At 41.7% G+C, this 21,359-nt stretch overlaps 1 protein-coding gene across 1 annotated transcript in view; it reads left to right on the top strand.

Annotated features, from left to right (window-relative positions):
* The first annotated feature begins 283 nt into the window (after positions 1-283).
* The window catches only part of IL17RD (interleukin 17 receptor D), a 111,087-nt gene continuing 90,011 nt past the window's right edge, over positions 284-21,359 (top strand). Inside the window, exon 1 of the mRNA XM_033925724.1 lies at positions 284-480. Within this exon, the coding sequence (XP_033781615.1) occupies positions 349-480 (132 nt within the window). The 5' untranslated portion in view covers positions 284-348. The remainder of the gene's footprint in view (positions 481-21,359) is intronic.

The raw sequence follows: 21,359 nt of genomic DNA, 5'->3' as shown, positions 1-21,359 counted from the left end.
GACTGTGTGCTGACACTTTAGGTTTTGGTTTGGACATAAGGACAAGAAGCTGCACTTATTGTGACATCTTGTGTGCATGTATTTTACATACTCTCCCCCCCCCCTCAACAAAAATTTGCTGCAGGTTTGCCACACATTCAGACATCAGCACGTGACTTTCTGCATCAGGGTCCTTGTCTTTTTTTAAAAAATATACTCCAGCTACTATGATGGACCCAGTAAGGCTTTGTTCTTATTACCACAGAAGCCCATTTTCCAAATGATTCCAAGCGCGCTCCCGTCCCTTGCTTGAAGGGGGCGGAGCGCGAGCCGCGCACGCGCGCTGTCCTCCTTCCTCCTACCTAGTTGATGCCGGGACGCCGGGGGATCGCGATGGCACCTTCCCTGCAACTGGGCTCCTTCTTGTTCAGTTTGAGCCTCTGCTTGAGCAGTTGCGAAGCGTCCGTTGAGGCTGGTCGAGCGGAGGCCTGCGAGGCGAAGGTAAGGGGGCCGGTGGCACTTTCCTCCTCTTGGAGCTCGCTGCCTCGAACCGAAAGGCTTTCGCGGTATGTAAATTAGGGGTCCCCCCCCCCCCCGTACTTCCAGAGGGTTTTCCCACTCTGCGGGGAAAGAATTCGAGTTTAGTGAGCAAATTTCCATTGAGCAAATCTAAACAAACAAGATCAGAGAGACATTGACTTGCATTGCTCCGTTTTACCTACTGCATCCTGAACATTCCAATGCATAACCCAAATCCCCCCAATGCATAACCCAAATCCCCCCAATGCATAACCCAAATTCCCCCCATGCAATTCCAATGCATAACCCAAATCCCCCAATGCATAATCCAAATTCCCCCCATGCAATTCCAATGCATAACCCAAATTCACCCTCCCATGCAATTCCAATGCATAACCCAAATCCCCCAATGCATAACCCAAATTTCCCCATGCAATTCCAATGCATAACCCAAATCCCCCAATGCATAATCCAAATTCCCCAATGCAATTCCAATGCATAATCCAAATTCACTCCCCCCATGCAATTCCAATGCATAACCCAAATTCCCCCCCCCCCAATGCATAACCCAAATTCCCCCCCATGCAATTCCAATGCATAATCCAAATTCCCCCAATGCATAATAACCCAAATTCCCAAATTAGATCAGATAGAGCAGAGCAATAGCCAAAGCTAAGCTCACAGGTCGATTTTATTTTGGTGGATTTAAGACGTTAGTGTTTTGGTTCAGGTTGGAGCTTTGGCTCAGAGGTTGATTGTTACAATTTGGGTGCTGTGCTCTAGACAAAAGTTTTGTTTGTGTCCCTGTATGATTTAAATGCGTTTCTGTCCTGGAATGGTGGCTCATAATTCCAGGTTGCAGTTTGGGAGATTATTAATGGGGGTGAAATATGTTTTGATTTATCTCCATTTTGATTGCTTAGGAACCTGACTGCAGATTATGAACTCAGATGGCTTGGTAAAATCCGCATTCAAAGGTTTATTTGGGAGCTCTATTGCTACTCTTTAATAAGGATCCCATTTCAGACATTTTTCTCCGCTGTTGCATTTTTTTTCCATTGTTAATTTTATTAAATAAATACCTCCAACATGCCAACTGTGGTTATAGCATCACAGTAGTAGATTGAAAAAGATTTTTTTTAAAAACCCAACCTCCCCCAAAACAACACCCTGTTTACCTGTACTATTATTAAACATTTTTTGTTTATTCACTCGTACACATACCTTGCTGGGCTGCTGAGGTAAATGCTCTGGTGTTCATAGGAATTCTATGAGTGTCAGAGTATTTACTGCGCCGGCCCATGGTATAAGGCTCTACCACTGCATGATAAAAGGAGCCCATACTTTTAAAATAATTTGCAATTGTTTAAACATTTAGGGGTCTGTTTACTAAGCTGCGGTAGTTTTGGTATTGGCAGGTGCTTCCCTCGTGCTAAAATATATACAGCCCCCCCTCCCAATTCATAGTTGATTTTTTTTTTTTTTAGCCTTGATTTGTAATTGAGAAATGCTGCCCCGGACAACCCCCAGACCTTACCTGGTGGTCTAGCGGCAACGCGGGGCAGGAGCTGTGAGTTCCCCTGGTCTCACAAGACTACAACGGAAACTCCCGTTTTTAGTCTCATGAAACCATGGGAATGCACAGCATGGCTCTGCACGGGACAGGAGCGTAGGAAGATCGCTCCTGCCCCGTGTCGCAGCTAGACCACCAGGTAAGGTGGGGGAAGCAGGAGGGAGGCAGGGGTGGGTCAGAGCTGACCCAAAAATTTATTTGTGATTTTCCCTATTTGCGGGCCGGCTCTGCCCCTAACCCCCGCGCATACTGAGGGTCTGCTGTAATCTACTTTATAGCGCTGGAGGCATGTCTGGGGGGGGGGGGGGTTAGAGAGCAGGTGTCTTCTCAGTTCTTACTGCCCAGTAAATAGGTGTTAGTAATTGCTCATGCGCTAATGGGGAAATTATTGCATGGCCATTAATAAGAATAATGGAAAATGGAGCCATTTTACCAGTGCGCTTAAAACAGCTTCAGCATGTGGGAAAGATCTGTGCTGGGGATAGCGCTGATCACTTTTTCAGCTCTGCTTAGTAAAAGGGCTTCTTACTCATGACCCTTGGAAATACATTAGTCCAAACTTTGGGCCCCCTTTACAAAGTCCCGGCAGAAAGTCCCGGCGCGGCAAATGCGACACAGCCCAAAGGAATTGAATGGGCTGTGTCGCATTTGCCACTTGAGAATCGCTACCTTGGCTTTGTTAAAAGGGGGCCTTTATTAGGAACCCCCCCCAGCAAACACTTTGCACCACATGCCTTATTTTGTCACAAAAATTTATCGCAAACTTTATCTTCTTTGCTAAATAACATTTTGCTAAAACGGATTTTTTTTTTTAAAAGTAATTAATTAATTTTTTCAATTTTCTATACCGTTCTCCGAAAGGAGTTCAGGATAGTTTACATTAATTTATTCAGATACTGAAGCATTTTTCCCTGTCTGTCCCGGTGGGCTCACAATCTTTCTAATGTACCTGGGTCAATGGGGGGATTAAGTGACTTGCCCAGGGACACAAGGAGCAGCGTGGGTTTGAACCCACAACCTCAGGGTGCTGAAGCTGTAGCTTTAACCACTGCGCCACACTCTCCCTTAAATTTATTCATTTGTTACAACAAATAAAAATAGGAATACACACTAATGTAGAACAAAAATTATTACATTAAAGAAAATAAACCTTTCAATTCCAAGTCCACATTATTGGGACTGTAACATCACCCTAAAGATCACATACATAAAAGGTAATTTAAATTATAACTTCTGACAAGCAGGCAACATATCTATAATCGTTTTTTTATCACTTCTTATCAACCTCTGCAATAATCTCAGGTAATTTGTCTACTTTAGGTTTATCGTGTAAGAAACTTTCCAACTGAGATGGATCAACAAAAATGTACTTATTACTCTGGCATGTATACAAACATTTGCAAGGAAATTTAAGGAAGAATACGGCTCCTATTGCCAAGACTCGTGTCTTCTCCTATACTGTGTTTGCCTGGAGACATCTGGAAACACATTTAATTTCTGACCACAGAATAGAGCATGTTTGTTTATGAAGTAAAAGTTTAAGAATAGCTTGCTTTTCCATTTCAGATTTTAATGTTACTAGTAACATTGCTCTTTTTGCAATATAGGGCTCCTTTTACTAAGGTGCGCTAGCATTTTTAGCATCGTGCTAACCCTGCGCTATGCGCCAAGAACTAACGCCAGCTAAAACCGCTAGCGCAGCTTAGTAAAAGGAGTCCATAGTCTTTAGAGGACTCCAAAGACCATTTTAAAAACAGGGATCATCCAATTTTTCCAGCAATTTTTATTTATTTATTTATTTTTTTTTTAATAATAGTGCATTTGTTTTTGGATTATTTGGAAAAATGTTGGGGGTTCTGTGTTTTCCAGACACAGTGTATTTTTATGGTAAAATATTGGGACTATGAAAACCTCATTTGAAATTGCAAAAATCATAGTTCCAGTGCTCAAACTTTCATGTGCTAGGGAGAAATTTTCAAAAACAGGTCAGAGTTTCCTGCGCCTCTTTCTTTTCCAGTGGGCACTCTCCCCCCACTAGCAGACGCTTTATCTGCTGTCTATAGTATTTATCTTGGCCTGCTTGTAAGTTTTGAATGGCTTTGACATGCTAATGAATGACTGATGGCCCCTGTAACACACTGACTGCTCTGGGGCAGGCCTGCCTTTGAAGTGATGCCTGTTAGGAAGTAAAAGGCCTGTTTGCTCTATTAAAATTCTTTGGCATTTCCTCTTTTTAACCACAGGCCACTTCCCCTCTGCCACTCTAAACACTGCAGGGACACTGCAGATTGAAAAGACACAAACCTTCAAGTAATTGTATCCCGTTCAAACAGATTTATTTATTTTTAAAATTTATATTCTGTATATACCTATGCATGCTATAAAACAAAGAATGAGAGATAAGAGAATAAATGGATATTTTGGCTTCCTTTGTGTCTGGTTAGTAAAACAGAGGCATTACTAGGGCGTATGTAGGCTGCCCCACAGAATATATGATTCATCCAACTGATTGAAAATGCAGCAGTCCAGCTGATCGAGGTCCTGGTGGAAATTTGATCGCGTTACCCCTGTGCTGAAAGCCCTGCATTGGCTTCCTTTTCCTTACCCAGTTTTATAAAGTATTCAATGAGTTTATCATTCGTACTTGAATGACAGACCTCATCTGCCCAGGGCTGGCTCAACCTGTCGGTAGAACTAGGCAGTCTCGTAGAGCAGCAGTTTCTAGGGGGCACCAAAGAGCCTGGATTACAGATAAAAGTGGCATATCAAAATAGCCCCTTTATTCAGATTATTCTAGGAAGGGTAGTGTTGGCATGATAATGACTGTTATGGCCCAATAGGCTGAAAAGTTCATTTGGGATGGGGGGGGGGGGAGCGCTAAGGCTAAAGTTTGCATAGGGCACTTAGGGATAGATTCACAAAGCAAACCGATTTTGTACCGATTGGTTTGCGACCCCTTTACTATCAAATTTCCCTCCGGCCTGATTCACTTATTTCTCCTGCGATTCGCTTCGAATCTGTGCATGTAAATGAGGTGAAACACATGCAGAGTAGGCTGGGACACGATTCACAACACCAAATTTCAGATCCAACTGGGCTGGCCGATCACCTGAAGAAGCGACTGCTGGGGACCAGTCGGAAACGTCTTTCTGACTGGAAGTCCTGCTCTCTGCCCTGCAATCTCTCCTGCCTGCTCACCCCGAATGCCGCCTTGCTCTGCCCTGCTTCTCATCTCCTGCTGCTTGCCCCGCATGCCGTCCTGTTCTGCCTCGATCTTCCCCGAAACTCTCCTGCCATGTCGCCGTTCTCCTGCCCTTCCCTGAATCTCTCCTGCCCTTCCCCACCCTGCAGGGCTATAAACTAGGAAAAAAAAGTTTTAAGTTAAAAAAAAAAAAAAAAAGCTCGCGTCTCGAACAGGCATGCGCAGACCATCTACAGATGGTCTGCGCATGTGTGCGGATTGCACAACCGCGATCCATGCATGCAGATGGGGGGGCGTTCTCCAATCACCCCCTCTGCATATTTTTCATTACTGAATTCGTCGAACCTACCCGGATCGGGCCCGATCGGGCAGGTTAGTGAATCTGAGCCTTAGTACCCTTGTTACCATTCCTGAGAGAGATTTGCAATCATTGGATCAGGGACCGCTAACTACTGCATACTAGGAGTTACTGCAGTTATGTTCATCTGCGATTAGATTAGCAATGGGATGTTTCCAGTTGTAACACATGTTCTGGAATGAGCTGCCTACTGAGATTCACAATTCTATTGACTCTCTACACTTCTGGAAAGCAGCTAAATGGACTCTTGACTCACTGTGCTCTCATGTTCTGCGGATTTGAATTTTATTGGGAAGGTCAGTGGATTTTGAGAGAGCTGCGGTAGATTAGTCTGGTTGGAAGTGGGCACTATATACAGGAAATTGGATTGAGTTACCAGAGAAGGAGGTAGTAGTTGTTGTTTGATTTTATAGTATTTTAACAAGTTTTTAATGTATTTTATATGTTGTAAAATACTTTGTCTTCTGATAGAGGCAAGGAATAAATGTAAATAAGGAACGAAGGGATTTTGGACTCAGCTTACACCTTTTTCTTTTTTCCAATTATAGCTCAAGATGAGTTAACATTCAGATACAGTAGGTGCAACATATACTTCTCCCTCTGTATTCGCGGTTTCAGCATTTGCGGTTTTGATTATTCACGGTTTTTAGCATGCTGGCTCCTCCCCCCAAATTGCATCAGCTTGCATAGAGAAATCACTAATTCCAAGCGTTTACAGAGAAAATCGCCGATTCTTAGCACTTTCTTCACCTTGTTTTGCCTCTCCTTCAGGAACAGGCCAGGTTTCCCACCATGTTATTCGCGGTTTCACCATATTCACGATGGTTTTTAATAGAGAACAGCAAATAACATATAAAAAAAGTTATTCGTGGTTTTTCAGTATTTGCAGTTCTGTTGATTCCCTATCACAGTAAATATGGAGGGAGAAGTGTACTTTACATTCAACATAGAGGGCAACAGATGAATTAATTTTCTTATATTCTATTTAAATATAATTGAAGGATCACCTTATAAATTTATTATTTGGGAAATTACCAAGGAGCTGCTTTTATCACAGCAGCAAAAATGATGTAAAAACCTCAAAAGGTGACACAGTTGACAAACTCCAAAAATGAATGATTTCAAGACCAGAACCCTCTCCCCCCAAAAAAAAATAGCAACTAAGGTCCTAAAGCTAGCGGTTCTAGGAGAAAGCATTGGATTTATTGTACAAAATGACAGTTACAACCTTAACAACCTGAAAAGTCTAGGGCAGGGGTGTCAAAGTCTCTCCTCGAGGGTCGCAATCTAGTCAGGTTTTCAGGATTTCACCCAATGAATATGCACTGCTTTCATTGTATGCTAATAGATCTCATGCATATTCATTGGGGAAATCCTGAAAACCTGACTGGATTGTGGCCCTGGAGGAGGGGCCTGGTCATCAGAGACGCTGGCAGAGGAAATCAGAGCATGGGAAGGCCGCGAAGCAGCGTCTTTAGTGTGATGTGGCCGCTGCTGGCGCCAGTAGGTTTGACGGTCATCTTGCGGTGGGAGGGTCAGTGGGGTTGGCTGCATGGCGGTGATAGTGGTGGGGGGAGAGGGTTCTACTGCACAGGGGAATGGCTGGCAGGCAGGTTCGCTGTGGGAGGGAGAAAGTGTGGAAGGCAGTGAGGAGGAGCAGGGAAGAGGTGCTACTGGAACGGGGGAGCAGGGAAGAGTGACAGGGGGAGCAGGGAAGGGGTGCTGCTGGACAGGGGGAGCAGAGAACAGGTGCTGCTGGACAGGGGGAGCAGGGAAGAGGTGCTGCTGGATAGGGGGAGCAGGGAAGAGGGACCGGGAAGCAGGGAAGAGGTGCTGCTTGTGGTGGGGGGGGAGAGAGTTTTACTGCACAGGGGGATGGCAGGCAGGCAAGCAAGCTGGCTTCGGAGGGTGGGGGTGGGCAAAGTCTGGAAGGCAGTGAAGGGGAGCAGGGAAGAGGTGCTGCTGGACCAGGGGAGCAGGGAAGAGGTGCTGCTGGGCCAGGGGAGCAGGGAAGAGGTGCTTCTGGACCGGGGGAGCAAGGAAGAGGGACAGGGGGAGCAGGGAAGAGGTATTGCTGGACAGGGGGAGCAGGGAAGAGGGACCGGGGGAGCAGGGAAGAGGTGCCTTAAAGGACCTAGTCCACTAGGGATACAGGACCCAACACGGTCTGCGTTTCGACAAAAAGTCTTCTTCAGGGGTCCCTGGGGGTCCTATAAAGGTGAGTACGTGGGAAACAATTGTGTGGTGAACCAGAAGTGAGACACTGCTTGCATTTGCACACAGAGGCCCTCCAAGTACCTACAAATCCAAAATATGGCCCTCCAAAGGGTTTGAGTTTGAGACCACTGGGTTATATGAATGTATCATTGGTCTAAAAAAAAACAAAAACACAACAACCCTCCTTAATTCAAAGCAGCAGGAGTTGAATATTCAGCCACCATGCTTGAGAGAATTCAACAAATACCTCCGACGAAGCTCAAGTGAAACAGTGGCGTCATTGGGTTTTCTGTATAAATTAAGGCCCCCTTTTACTAAGCTGCAGCAAATGCTCCAACGCCGTTAATTCCCTCTGAGCTTTGGAGCATTTAACGCATCGGCCCGTGCTATTGGGCTTAGTAAAAGAGGGGGAAAGTAAATTTTTGGTATATATTAAATATCGCACAAAGTTTGTACCAGTGCATAGCGGGGTCCTTTTTACTAAGCTGCACTAAAAAGTAGCTGGTGCTGTTTTTAGTGCGTGGGTTTCCCATGCACTGAGGCCTCTTTTAAGCATGGTTCTAAGATGGCTGACTGTGTTATTTTCTTATTAATGGCCATGCACAAATTGCAAAATTAGCGCATGAGTATCAAGTAGACGTTAAGAGGTCCCACGCTAATCCTGAGCTAATTGGTAAGTGCACACCAATGTCCATGCGCTATCTGATTAGCATAGGGCACACATACTCTCCGCCCCCCCCCCATACTAAATAATAAAGGGCTCCTTATACTAAACCGCAGAAAAGCTTTTTACTGCGGGCCAGCGATAATGTGTGATGAATTAGTAAAACTGATATGTTTAACCTTAAAATAGTAGGTTAACTGGGTGTGTTGGGATATTTTTGTGCCTCCTTTACTCTTTCCCCAATAACTAGAGGAAAGTTACTCATGGCTACTACTGCTTTTAATCTGTCTGCCTTCAGTCTGATGCTTTGAATTGAGTGGAACCCTTTGTCTCCGGAGAGCTGCTGGCAATGTGTATTTCAAAGCTTAAGACTGACCAGCTATAGAAAAGTGCCTCTCTTCCTAAGTGACCCTGGTGAGATTAAGGGTGAAGAATTTGGCAGTAGAAATCAAATCTAGACAGATAAAAATGAAATTTTCAATTTTGATTCTCATGTTTTAGGGCGAGCTGCTACATCAGAAGACACATAAGGCATTTTGCATAGTTTGATAATTGATCCTGTTATGCCTATCCTTTTGGGATTACCTAAAATTAAAATACACTATTTGGAGTCATTCAAATGGGAACTCAAACTTCACTTACATTTGTAGAGCAACATAGACATGCAAGCAACTCGCCCCCCCCCCACCCCCCAGGTCAGATTCTTTGGCTCTACTGCTGAATCCTTCTGTTTTCATACAGTATCTTTCCTGCTACACATAGCTGTAAACAAATAGCCATGGCGATATGTTTCTTAAACCCAGAATTTCATTTAATTTGTTAAAAAGACAGCTAAATGTTACATATAATCAAACAGATGTTAACACGTAACTCTGAAAGTCTGTAATTTTAGAGTCTGACATGAATGGCATTTAATACGGGCCAGTGTATTATGGTTTCAGCAAATACTTTTGCATCAGAAAACAATATGGATTTTGTTCCTTCCTCAGGACTGTGGTAATTATTCAAAGATGACGGTGCATGTGTGCTTTCAAGACCACGTGGGTTATGCCTCCAGGTACTTTAGTTAGATTGTGAGCCTTCGGGACAGTAAGGGAATTTTTAAGTACCTTTCTTATTTATAATCTTAATGTAGATTTTCTGTAAACCGCTTAGAACCTAACGGATGTAGCGGTATATAAGAAATAAATTACATTACATTACATTAATCTACAAAGCTCATGTCTAGCAGTATGTTTAGATTGAGGCACCTCTGGATACTTGAAAGGTTTGGACCTGGTGGGAACTACAAAAAGGAATTGCCCTGAAGATGAGAGGGGACCTAGATATAGGCAAGTGATGGTGTTGGTCTTAAATCTGATGTACCAGTCCAACCCTTTATAAAGCACAGGTGCTTATGGATTTGATGCCAGTACAGCTTGAGCCTTGGTTTATTATTTATTTATTTTAAGTGTAGCTTTTTAAGAATCTGAGGCAGTGTCGGAGGAATAGGACATAGGTCTTATGAACTAGAGTTGTGCTGGGACAGACCCACCCCTGCTGGAATCGAGCCCATTCCCACTCATCACCGCTGGAATCTAATCTGTCCCCACTGAAATCAAATCCATCCCTGTCCATCCCCATACACTTCAGAACTCGTTTTTTGATTTAATTATGCTACTGAATTATAGGCTCTGGTATAGACCACTTTACAAATAAGCAAAGATATTAATTTGGAAATATTAATTGAGAAGAATACATACTTTGTAAATGGGTCTCTGCCAGAGTCTCTAATGTAAATATAAATATTCTAGCTGAAGAGGACCTTCAAGACTTCCTCTAAAGGTGGCTAAAAATCCCTTTGACCAAGCTTGGCAGGCAGCAACAACGTCTCTAAGCCACAGATGTTGGCATCACAGTGTCTCAAGGATGCTGCCAGCAACTGCTACACTTGGTAGAAAGGAGTTCTGGCCACCTTTGAAGGAGGTCCTCAGTTAGCGGTGTTTGGGATCCCCACAAGCTTAGGTCAGCAAGTACGGTACATCAACACTGGAGAAATAAATCCAGAAATGCATTTCCTTTTCTCTTGAACACAAGACATCTGCTATATATATTTCCCAAAGCTAAAATATTTCAGTCAATAGATTCCTTTTTTTTACCTTTGTTGTCTGAAGATTTATTAGAGTGACCAAGATGATAATCTAATCTAATCTGGTATTTGTGTGTCGCACTATGCCTACAAAAGTTCAAAGTTTTATATACATGTCTTTGACATGCTTTTAATTACACAATGTTTTCATTCACATTATATTTTGCACATGTTATGGTTTTATCTATGCTATGAACACATATTTATACATATGCTTTTATGTTTTATACATATGTCCTTGAATATGTATTTAATTACGCTATGCTTTTATTCACGTTATGTTTTGATTACGTGATGCTATATATGTTTATCATGTTTCAGTTTGTAATCATGTTGTATTCTATATTTAACATGGTCCCTTACATTCTTGATAAAGGCACAGACGCTGAAACACTGCCAATGTCGAGTCTATTAAGCCATTGTTGCATACCCATCAGTAAAGTGATTTTTTGAACTATACACCCTTGGCTGATCTCTTGACATCCTGTCCTCATGACTCTCTCGTTGTGTAAGTTGTTTGCTTACATGGGTTTCTAGGAGTTTGGTGAGTATGGGTATGTGGGGGTGGAGAAGTCTGCATTCATTGATTTTGGTATTGGTGTAAGTACTATTTTTCCCATTTCTTCCGGTAATTGACCTTGGTTTAGGATGATATTTAGGAGCTTGGTAATCCATGTGATGATACTTTCAGGTGTGGAAGAGAAAAGGTAGGAGGGGCAATTATTCAGGGAGCTGTAATGAGTGGAAAGCTTGGTTAGTAGTTTTTTTTGTCTCTAAGGTCGTTGGTGGGGGGTAAAGGAGTTTCACATTTGGTCAGCATTGCTGGGTTCCACAGGATTCTCATGTTGAAAAAGAAGTCGGCAAGGTCTTAGGCTGTTGGTTGATTGTTGGCCGTTGATAAAGGGGATAGAACTCCTCTGGTATGAGGAAAGACTAAAGAGATTAGGGATTTTCAGCTAGGAAAAGGGAGGGTAGAGATGATTTAAGTCTACAAAATCCTGAGTGGTGTAGAACGAATACAAGTGGATCATTTTTTTACTCCATCAAAAATTACAAAGACTAGGGAACACTCGATGAAGTTACAGGAAGATACTTTTAAAACCAATAGAAGGAAATATTTTTCCTTCAGAGAATAATTAAGCTCTGGAATGCATTGTCAGAGGATGTGATAAAAGCAGTTAATGTAGTTGGTTTTAAAAAACGTTTGGATAAGTTCCTAGAGGAAACATCCATAGTCTGCTATTGAGACTGCTTGCTCTGGATCGGTAGTATGGAATACTACTACTATTTAGGTTTTTGCTAGGAACTTTTGACCTGGATTGGCCACTGTGAAGATGGCATACTGGGCTAGATGGACCATTGGTCTGACCCAGTAAAGCTATTCTTATATTGGAAAACTTAAAAAATCAATGCTTTTTCCAATTTTGTTTACAATTGTAGTCTTTTTTGGCTTGCTTGTAGAAAGACTTGTTCGTGTTTGTAGGTAACTCCAGGTTTTCTTTAGGATGTCAGTTGGTCAAGTTGGCTAATTAAATAAGCAGTGTTTAAAGAAATGCTTAACTGGGGCCAGATGGTTTTTTTGTTTGTTTGTTTGTTTGATTTTATCCAGGATGTTCCTCTAGGGATCATAGAACTTTGATGTGAACATGTGGATTTAATTCTGTTTGGAAACACGTTTGCTAATTGGAAGTTTGTGAGCCTGGTAGATGAAATGACTGAAGTAAAATGCGAAAGTGTATAAGAAGAAATGAGGGACCTGTGCATTTACTAGCATGTTAATCTGAGCTGGCCTTTCGACTATGGATAAGGTCTAATAAAGGATTTTGATATTTCCAGACCTGGCATGAGATACACAAATAAGGCGAAAAGCCTTCTTGGCCCTTCGGGCTTCGGGCTAGGGCTAACTTTGCGTAAAGATTTCCTTACAATTGCTATATTGTTCATGGAGGTAAACAATTTCAATTCTTGGACCCTAAGTAGTTTGAGGAATTTTTAAGTGCTATAGAAGAATTGAATGTCATAGTGAAAACTCCATACATTCGCTGTAGACTGGCTGGGGGCAGGGTCTCGGAGTGACCTTTCAATGCTTTTGTGTTCCTTTATTACTTATTGATATGTATTTTTTCCTCATTTCGGATCATAATTACTCCTATCCTGAAATGTAATTCTACTGGAATGTCCCAGATATTTTCTATATTGTAATCCGCCTAGAACCGCAAGGCACAGGCGGAATAGAAATCCGTAATGTAATGTAATGTAATTACCTAAATGTGGGTGAAAGGTGTTAATTATTTCTTAATGTATTTTTCAGCTTTATTATATTTTATTTCAAGAATTTCTGTTTGTTTTCCAAATATTGGTGATGTAAAAGTGAAAATTAATAAAGAATAAATATAAAGGTTTTGCTAATGCACATGCAAATAGTTTATGTTAATGCATTTAGGGGCCCTTTTAATACATGAAGTTAACTTTGTAGTTACTGCGTGTTTAACACAAAGCCTTTGTGTTAAATGCAGGGGTGTGCCTAGCATCTGATCTGCATTTGCTGCAAAGATAAGAGTTACTCAACCACCCAGGACTGCATTGCGTTGTACAGATATGCAGAGCAACTGTGCTGCCTGTCACTGCATATAAAATGGTATATGGCAACCAGAATTAAATAAAGAATTTGGCAAGACAACGCTCTTTTCCCCTTCCACATCCTTCTCTCTGACCCTCCCAGTCATACTCCCAAACCCTCCCACATCACCCAATCCCTAGTCCATACTCCTGAACAAAATGTCCAGGCCCCTCTGCACTCCCTGACATAATTGTAAGGCCCCCTATACTTCCTAACAATATGAAGACACACCCCACACCCCCGATCATAATGTCACAGTCTCTCAACAACCCTAATCACAATCTCCAGGCCCCTCCCACACACCCCCAAAATTACAATGGCCAGGCCTCCTTGTAGCCCCAAATGCAAAATAAAGACCCCTTCCCATCAACCCAATCCCTCTAACACAGTGGTCTCAAACTCAAACCCTTTGCAGGGCCACATTTTGGATTTGTAGGTATTTGGAGGGCCTCAGAAAAAATCTAGTTAATGTCTTATTACAGAAATGACAATTTTGCATAAGGTAAAACTCTTTGTAGTGTATATATCTTTCCTTTTGCCTATGTCTTAATAATAATATTGTAATTTATAGCTAAAGAGACATATGATCAAGAAACTCTTTTATTTTACTTTTGTGATTATGATAAACATACCGAAGGCCTCAAAATAGTACTGGCAGGCCGCGAGTTTGAGACCACTGCTCTAGTGGCACTGCAGATTTCCATTTCACTTGTCTGCCTGTTTCTTTATGGTCTCTTATTCAGTTTTGGATGAAGGTCTGTCTGTGTTCTGTATGCGTGCTGAGGTGGAAGGTTTTGCCAAGTACTTATGTAGAGATGTTTAGCAGTCTAACCTGTTCCAGTTCCCCAACGATAGATGTATTGGCACTTGAGGACTTGCTGTAAGAGTAATTTTTGAAAGGAAGATTTTAACCCTGCCACTCTGCTAAAATCTACCCACCCCCTGCCCCATCTTAACCCCATAGTCATTCCCAAAAATATTATATTTGCATACTGGTAACAACAGCGATATATAAGAACTACAGATAACCATTCTCCTTATTCTTCCTGCCACCTCCTCTCACAACTCTTAAATTAATTGCCCTATCACACTCATGTTCCTTGTCTTAGGATGTAAGTCAACTTGTAAATAATATTCTTTGGCATCTGTGGTGTACAAATGTAAATAACTCCCACTAGAGCAAGTATGTCAAAGTCCCTCCTTGGGGGGCCGCAATCCAGTCGGGTTTTCAGAATTGTCCTAATGAATATGCATGAGATTTATTTGCATACAATGAAAGCAGTGCAAGCAAATAGATCTAATGCATATTCATTGGGGAAATCCTGAAAACCCGACTGGATTGTGGCCCTTGAGGAAGGACTTTGATAGCCCTGCACTAGAGGGTGAGTGGTTGCTTCAGGCTAGGGAAGTAGGGGAAGTGTACTGGATTTAGCCTTGAGTACAGAAAGGGCGGAAATTGGGTTATGCTAAACTTTCATCTCATTGCAGTTAGCTTTTCTAGAATATCCCTTTGGGCCTATTCCACATCTAATAGCCATTTTATGCTTGATAGGTGTTTTAAAGTTTGTCGAGGACAAATGCTTCATAGGGAATTACTCGGCTTTTATTTTCCTGTATTGTTAAAAGGAATGTTCGGCAGCTAGAACACAAGGGGTTGAAATGCTTTTTTGTGTAAAATGAACTTGCACTTGCAATGTGAGATGTATAACCTATATCCATTAAATTATTAGAGGAGCAATATTTCAGATTATTTTCATGTATGTAAATCGCCTCAATTTGTGTCTCCATCAGCATATGTTTGGCATCATTGGCTTTCGCACACAGTTATTGTTAAAAGTGAAGGACTTTTAGGCTGAGGTTTTGAGGTGCAGAGTTTTCTTGGCGTAGCAGTAATGAGTTTTGTTCAGTCCTTGCTGGGTGGACTTTAGGTTTTCATCTCTAGGCCCCCAAGTGAGGAACCCGATATTGCTGATCTTACAGCTTGCTGATCGTATTCACATCCAGCCAAGCAATCAGTAACTTTTCTGACTTTTGTTGTGCCGGTGTGTGGGAAAATCTGTGGTTGACTGGCTATGAATTAATGAAAAGCCTTTTGAAAGTTCTGTTAAAGATAACTCCTGTGGCTTTTTTTTTTTATAAGCAGTGTTGGGTTTTTGTTTTTTTAATTTGAAAGCGGAGGGCATGGACGTTTCTATAACATTAACCAACAGAATGCAGAACATCTGGCTGTGATCTTCCAGTAGTTGATTTTGTTAGGGTTCTGTGACAGGATATATTCTATACTGGGCACATTTCTGGGGCATTCCTCCTAAGAACTATATTTCATACCAGCTTTGTGGTCTTAAGCATTTTCCCCATCATTCCAAAATTAAAGAAAAGCCATAGTAAAGCATGCCTTGTATAGCTTATGCTCTGGTATGCTAAACTTTAACAATTATATTAACACAGGAAATTGCCAGTATATTTTGTAGAATTTGGCTGGGAGTGTGTATTATGTATTTCTGTTTTATTCAAAATCATCTTGGATTGTGTACATAACGCAGTATGGGGTCCTTTTATAAGCTGCAGATTGCCAAGTTTATTATGTTTTGCTATACGCCCATCGTAGGGTATCTGAGTACTTTACAATTTAATAATAATAATGATGATAGAGAAGAAGTTAGACCAGGGTGGCAAGAAAGGGGTTGAGAAGGAACTACAGGATATGGATATGGGGAGATAGGATATGGGGAGGGAAGGGGAGAGCTGTTCAACTGGTGCAGCAGGCCGCCCCCCCCGGTCATCATTATGGAAGGAGAACTGAAAAAGCTTAATTTAAAAGAATGGACTCTGGCTAAATGCATCATTAAAAAGGAACATTTTTAATTGCACTAAGAAATGGCTTCTTTGTGCAGGACTTTCCCATGCACGGAACCCATTTCTAGTGAGGCTGTAAATTTTGCCTTTTTCTATTTCTAGAATATATGGCTGTGCATTGATGTTAGTATTGGTGCACGACCATTTAAGAATTTTACCACAGGAGTACTTACGAGTACGAGGGGGTGCTGAAAAGTTCTCAGCCCAACCAACCAGCTTCCTAAATTCTGAGTGTTATTTTGCCACTGTGGCTGAAAATAGTGTTATCTTATTTTGTTAAGTTCCAATTTGGGTACCTACAGCTGAGCTGCATGGAGATGGGGGTGGAAAAAAGTCACAGAGTAATCACAAATTTATTTACTAATTTCAGTATTTGGATTTCTGTAAACTGCCACCTCCTTTTTGGTGTCCCAATGCAGCATGGGGAGTGCCAAATCTATGGCAGCCTCAGGGTGCCCTGATGCTATTACCGAAGACTAGCGCAAACCTGTATTGTTGCAACAAATAGAAGGTGTTCCACTTATGACAGGCATAGAAAAGTGTGTCTAGATCCATCAATCAACCTGGGCATCGGATAGTATTCTGTAAGATGTGTGCATTGATGGGTGACACTCCTACTTCCTGCCCATGCTCCTTCCACTTTCACTTGCGCACTATGCTACTTAGATGCAAGTTTACAAAATAGTGCTTTGGGCAAGTGCACACGCAAGTTGTGCCTATTTTGCCTTTATACACATCAGACATGCCTAAATTAAGGTGTGCATTCTATAGAATTGTCCTCCATGCCTTTAAAGGCAGCTTATGGCATCAGAGCACAATGGAGGCTGGTTTTGATTTAGTTGGCAAGAATCTTATTTAGAATATTGTGTACAATTCTGGAGACTGCACCTTCAAAAAGATGTAAACAGGATGGAATTGGTCCAGAGGGTGGCTACTAACATGGTTAGTGGTTTTTGTCATAATGCGTATGGGGACAGACTTCAAGAACTCAATATGTATACTCTGGAGGAAAGGCGGAAGAGGGGAGATATGATAGAGATGTTTAAAACATAGCATAATGAGGTGAGTCTCTTTCATCTGAAAGGGAACTCTGGAATGAGAGGGCATAAGATGAAGGTAAAAGGGGACAGATTCAGAAGTAACCTCTGAAAATACTTTTTCACGGCAAGGGTGGTGAAAGCATGGAATGGGTTCCTGGTGGAGTTGGTAGAGACAAAAATTGTATCTGAATTCAAGACAAGTACATTGGATCTCTAAGAACATAAGAATTGCCGCTGCTAGGTCAGACCAGTGGTCCATCGTGCCCAGTAGTCTGCTCACGTGGTGGCCCTTAGGTGAAAGACCAGTGCTTTAACTGAGACTAGCTTTACCTGCATACTTTCTGGTTCAGCAAGAACTTGTCTAACTTTATCTTGAATCCCTAGAGGGTTTTTTCCCCTATGACAGCCTCTGGAAAAGAGTTACAGTTTTCCACCACTCTCTGGATGAAGAACTTCCTTACGTTTGTATGGAATCTATCCCCTTTTAACTTTAGTGAGTGCCCTCTCATTCTCTCTACCTTGGAGAGGGTGAATAATCTGTCTCTATCTACTAAGTCTATTCCCTTTAATATCTTGAATGTTTCGATCATGTCCCCTCTCAAGGGAGAAGAGGCCCAGTTTCTCTAATCTCTGACTGTATGGCAACTCTTCCAGCCCTTTAACTATTTTAGTCGCTCTTCTCTGGACCCTTTCGAGTAGTACCGTGTCCTTATTCATGTACAGCGACCAGTGCTGGACACAGTGTTCCAGGTACCATGGCCCGGTACAGCGGCATAATAACTTTCTCCGATCTACTCATGATCCCCTTCTTAATTATTCCTAACATTCTGTTTGCCCTTTTCGCAGCCACCGCACATTGCGCGGACGGCTTCATCGACTTGTTGACCAGTACTCCCAGGTCTTTTTCCTGGGGGGGTCTCTCCGAGTATTGCACCAGACATCTTGTATTCGTGTATAATATTTTTGTTACTGACATGCATCACCTTACACTTATCCACGTTAAACCTCATTTGCCATGTCACAGCCCATTTCTCAAGGGAGAGGAAGGGATAGTAGATGGTATAGAATAGGCAGACTAGATAGGCCATATAGTCTTTATCTGCCTTCCTTATTCTCTGTTTCTAAACTTTAGGAGATAGAAATCCATAGGAGTAAGAGAAAAGCTGCTAAGCTGAAAAAGATAAAGATCAAGTTAAATATACTAAAGCAATTATGTTACATCATCAATTTCTATATGGTACGATGTCTGAAATTTTAAGTAATATGGTGTCTCATTATCAACCACAAAGATCCCTACGTTCTGAAAGTGCTGCATTGCTGAAAACAAAGGCTAACCCTAAACATGTGGAAACAAATGCCATGACTTTCGCATGTGGAGTCAAGCTATGGAATGGCCTTGTTGGCCAGATTAGAAACTGTAGAGAGTAGAATTCATTTAGGAAAATGTCAAAGACTCAACTATTTTTTGATGTATTTTTCTGAGCAATTGATTTTATGTAAGACTGAACTTGTCTGTTTTATTTTTTTATTTTGTATAGACTTTTAACATTTTATGTATGTAAGTCCTTGTAAACTAAACTAAAGCTTAACTTTATATATCGGGTCATCATTCTGAGAAAGCTCGACTCGGTTTACAGCAATTAGATAGAGATGAAGAAAAATTTACAATGATTAAATAAAAACTAAAGAAGGTAATAGCAAAGTTTCAAAGAGATTAGTTTCCAAAATGTTTGGCGAATGGAAAAGATTTTAGAGATTTATGGAAAGATTGGAACGAACTGAGGCTCCTTAGAGAATTAAGGGGAGTTCATTCCAAAGTTGAGAAGATTTGAAAACCAGAGATCGGGGGGAAAAAAACGGTATAGAAATTTTAAAAATAAATAAATAAAGCAAACTGACTGGTAACACAGGTAACCACTTCTTGAGCTGTGCAATGTAAAAACAGCAGTGGAAACAAATCCTGTCTTAAATGTGAATAGTTAAAGTTGGTGGAGCTTAGGTTTCTTCATCTAGCTGCTATGTTGTAATTCAGTAATCATTCAGTTCCCTTTTGTGATTCCTTTTGAGCAAGGATTTTTAGCCATGAAGTGCCATGCAGAGGTTTTATAGTGGACTGTTCAGATCACCAGAGAAGGATCAGTGCCTGCTACTTTCTTTTTTTAATTAACGTGCAATAAATGTAGGATTCAAGATTTTGAAAAAGCCAACAACAAAAGGCTAAAAAAGAGATGGTAACTGCACAGTTTGTTGGGATATGACAAAAAAAACCCCAGAGATGCAAGTTATTTAATTCTGTTAAATGTAAAAAAAATCACTTGCTTAAGAAACATTAATTGGTCAACTTCTACTCTCAGTGACAATTCTATTGACTTGCCTCATTGATTATTAACCCCCCCTTTTACTAAACCGCGATAGTGGTTATTAGCGCAGGGAGCCACACTGAGTTTTCCACACGGCTTCCAATGCTCATAAGGAACTCTATGAATGTTGGGAGCAGCGCGGAGCATTCAGCGTGGCTCCCTGCGCTAATAACCGTTATCGCGACTTAGTAAAAGGTAAGAGTACTGTTTGGACTTTTTATTTATTTAAAACATATCTCGGCAGTTTCCAGCAACAAACATTCATAAAATTAACCGTAAAACATATTAACATAAAATAACGATCTCTATTATCCCATTTTCTATGATGACAGTATGCCAAGACAGTTAAAGAAGAAATTTCATTCTCGTTACATGTAGGCATCAACAAACAGTTGAGTCTTTAGGAATTTCTTAAAGTTAGCACAATTCATACATAATCTTAGATGTCCAGGTAAATTAATTATAATAAAATAATAATTTATTTTTTTATATACCGCCAAAGCCATGATAGTTCGAGGCGGTTTACAATAAGAGGTGCTGGACAAACAGTGAAGTGGTACAATACAAAGTCATTGTATTTGAGGTACAGTGATACATTATTAGATAATTAGGTTACAATCGATTGAACAAATTTGTTTTTATTGCTTTTCTAAAATTGAAGTAGGATGAGGAATGCATGATAATGTTACCCAGCCAGTCATTCCATTTACCTGCCTGGGAAGCAAGAGTTCTGTCCAGGAATCTTTTGTAGTGGCAGTCCTATAAGGATGGGAAGGAGAACATGTGAATTCTGCATGTGGGCCTAATAGGACTGTCCCGATTAAATTGAGAAACCAGGTACGTAGGGGCCAGGCCAAAAATTGATTTATAACAAAGGCAGAAAAACTTGAACAAAACTCGTGCTTTCCTTAACCCTCAGATCTCAACATCCGACCAGCTCTATAAATCTCCCACAATGCACCAAAACAAGCTGGTGCCGGTCTATATAGAACCTAATGGATCAGAGTCATAACTTTGTACTTTACTTTGTATATAACTTTGTACTTTAATTGGTAACCAGTGAAGTTGTCTCAAAACTGGTGAAATATGCACCATTCTTGTAGAACAGTTAAAATGACTGCATATATAATTTATAAGCTTGGTGTTTATTTTTATGGCCAACACAGTTCTGACTGCCATACAGACCTTGAAAGGACATACAGTCAAACATCGGTTTGAGAGTGTTTTGCAAGACCAGCAAAACACTCGAGCAAACTTTAACTCGCAAAACGAGCTTTGACTCGATCAACGAGCGCATCCACCCCGGGAACCGGCTTCTCTCCCCCACGTGGCCCACCCCAAACCCTTACCTCCAGTGGACACCGGCATCGGACAAGAGGGGCGGGAGGCTGGCGGCAGAGAGCAGTACACACCCGGAACACGAAGTATTCAGCTGGCCACAGGGCTGCTCTCCAAGTCCTTCAACTGAAGCATGCCGGCCATGATTCCGAGTTCTCCTCCCACCACAATGTGACTGTTTACAACCACCAACTCACTTCCGGCTTCTCTCCCATTGGCTCACGTCATGGACGTGGCTCAGTGTGTTGGGCTGGCTTCTCCACACAACTCGTTAGCCGGTAGTTGGAGAGAAGCACATCAGCTTCTCCCGCCCAATACAACTTCTTCCAGATTGGAGCACTTCTCCTGACGTTGCAACGGTAATTTTGCATGCCAGGTTTGAATGTTGGCGGCACAGTGATGAAGATATTCCCTGAGAGCACTTAAAAGTTTGAGGAGGGGAGAAACCACTCGCCAACCGCAGGCAGATGCCGGGGGTAAGTGTGCGGCTGACATTCTTTCCAGA

Source organism: Geotrypetes seraphini, chromosome 17 (assembly GCF_902459505.1).
Source record: "Geotrypetes seraphini chromosome 17, aGeoSer1.1, whole genome shotgun sequence".
Classification (NCBI taxonomy): Eukaryota; Metazoa; Chordata; class Amphibia; order Gymnophiona; family Dermophiidae; genus Geotrypetes; species Geotrypetes seraphini.
The sequence above is the reverse complement of the archived record's forward strand: the minus strand, read 5'-3'. Positions and strand labels throughout refer to the sequence as shown.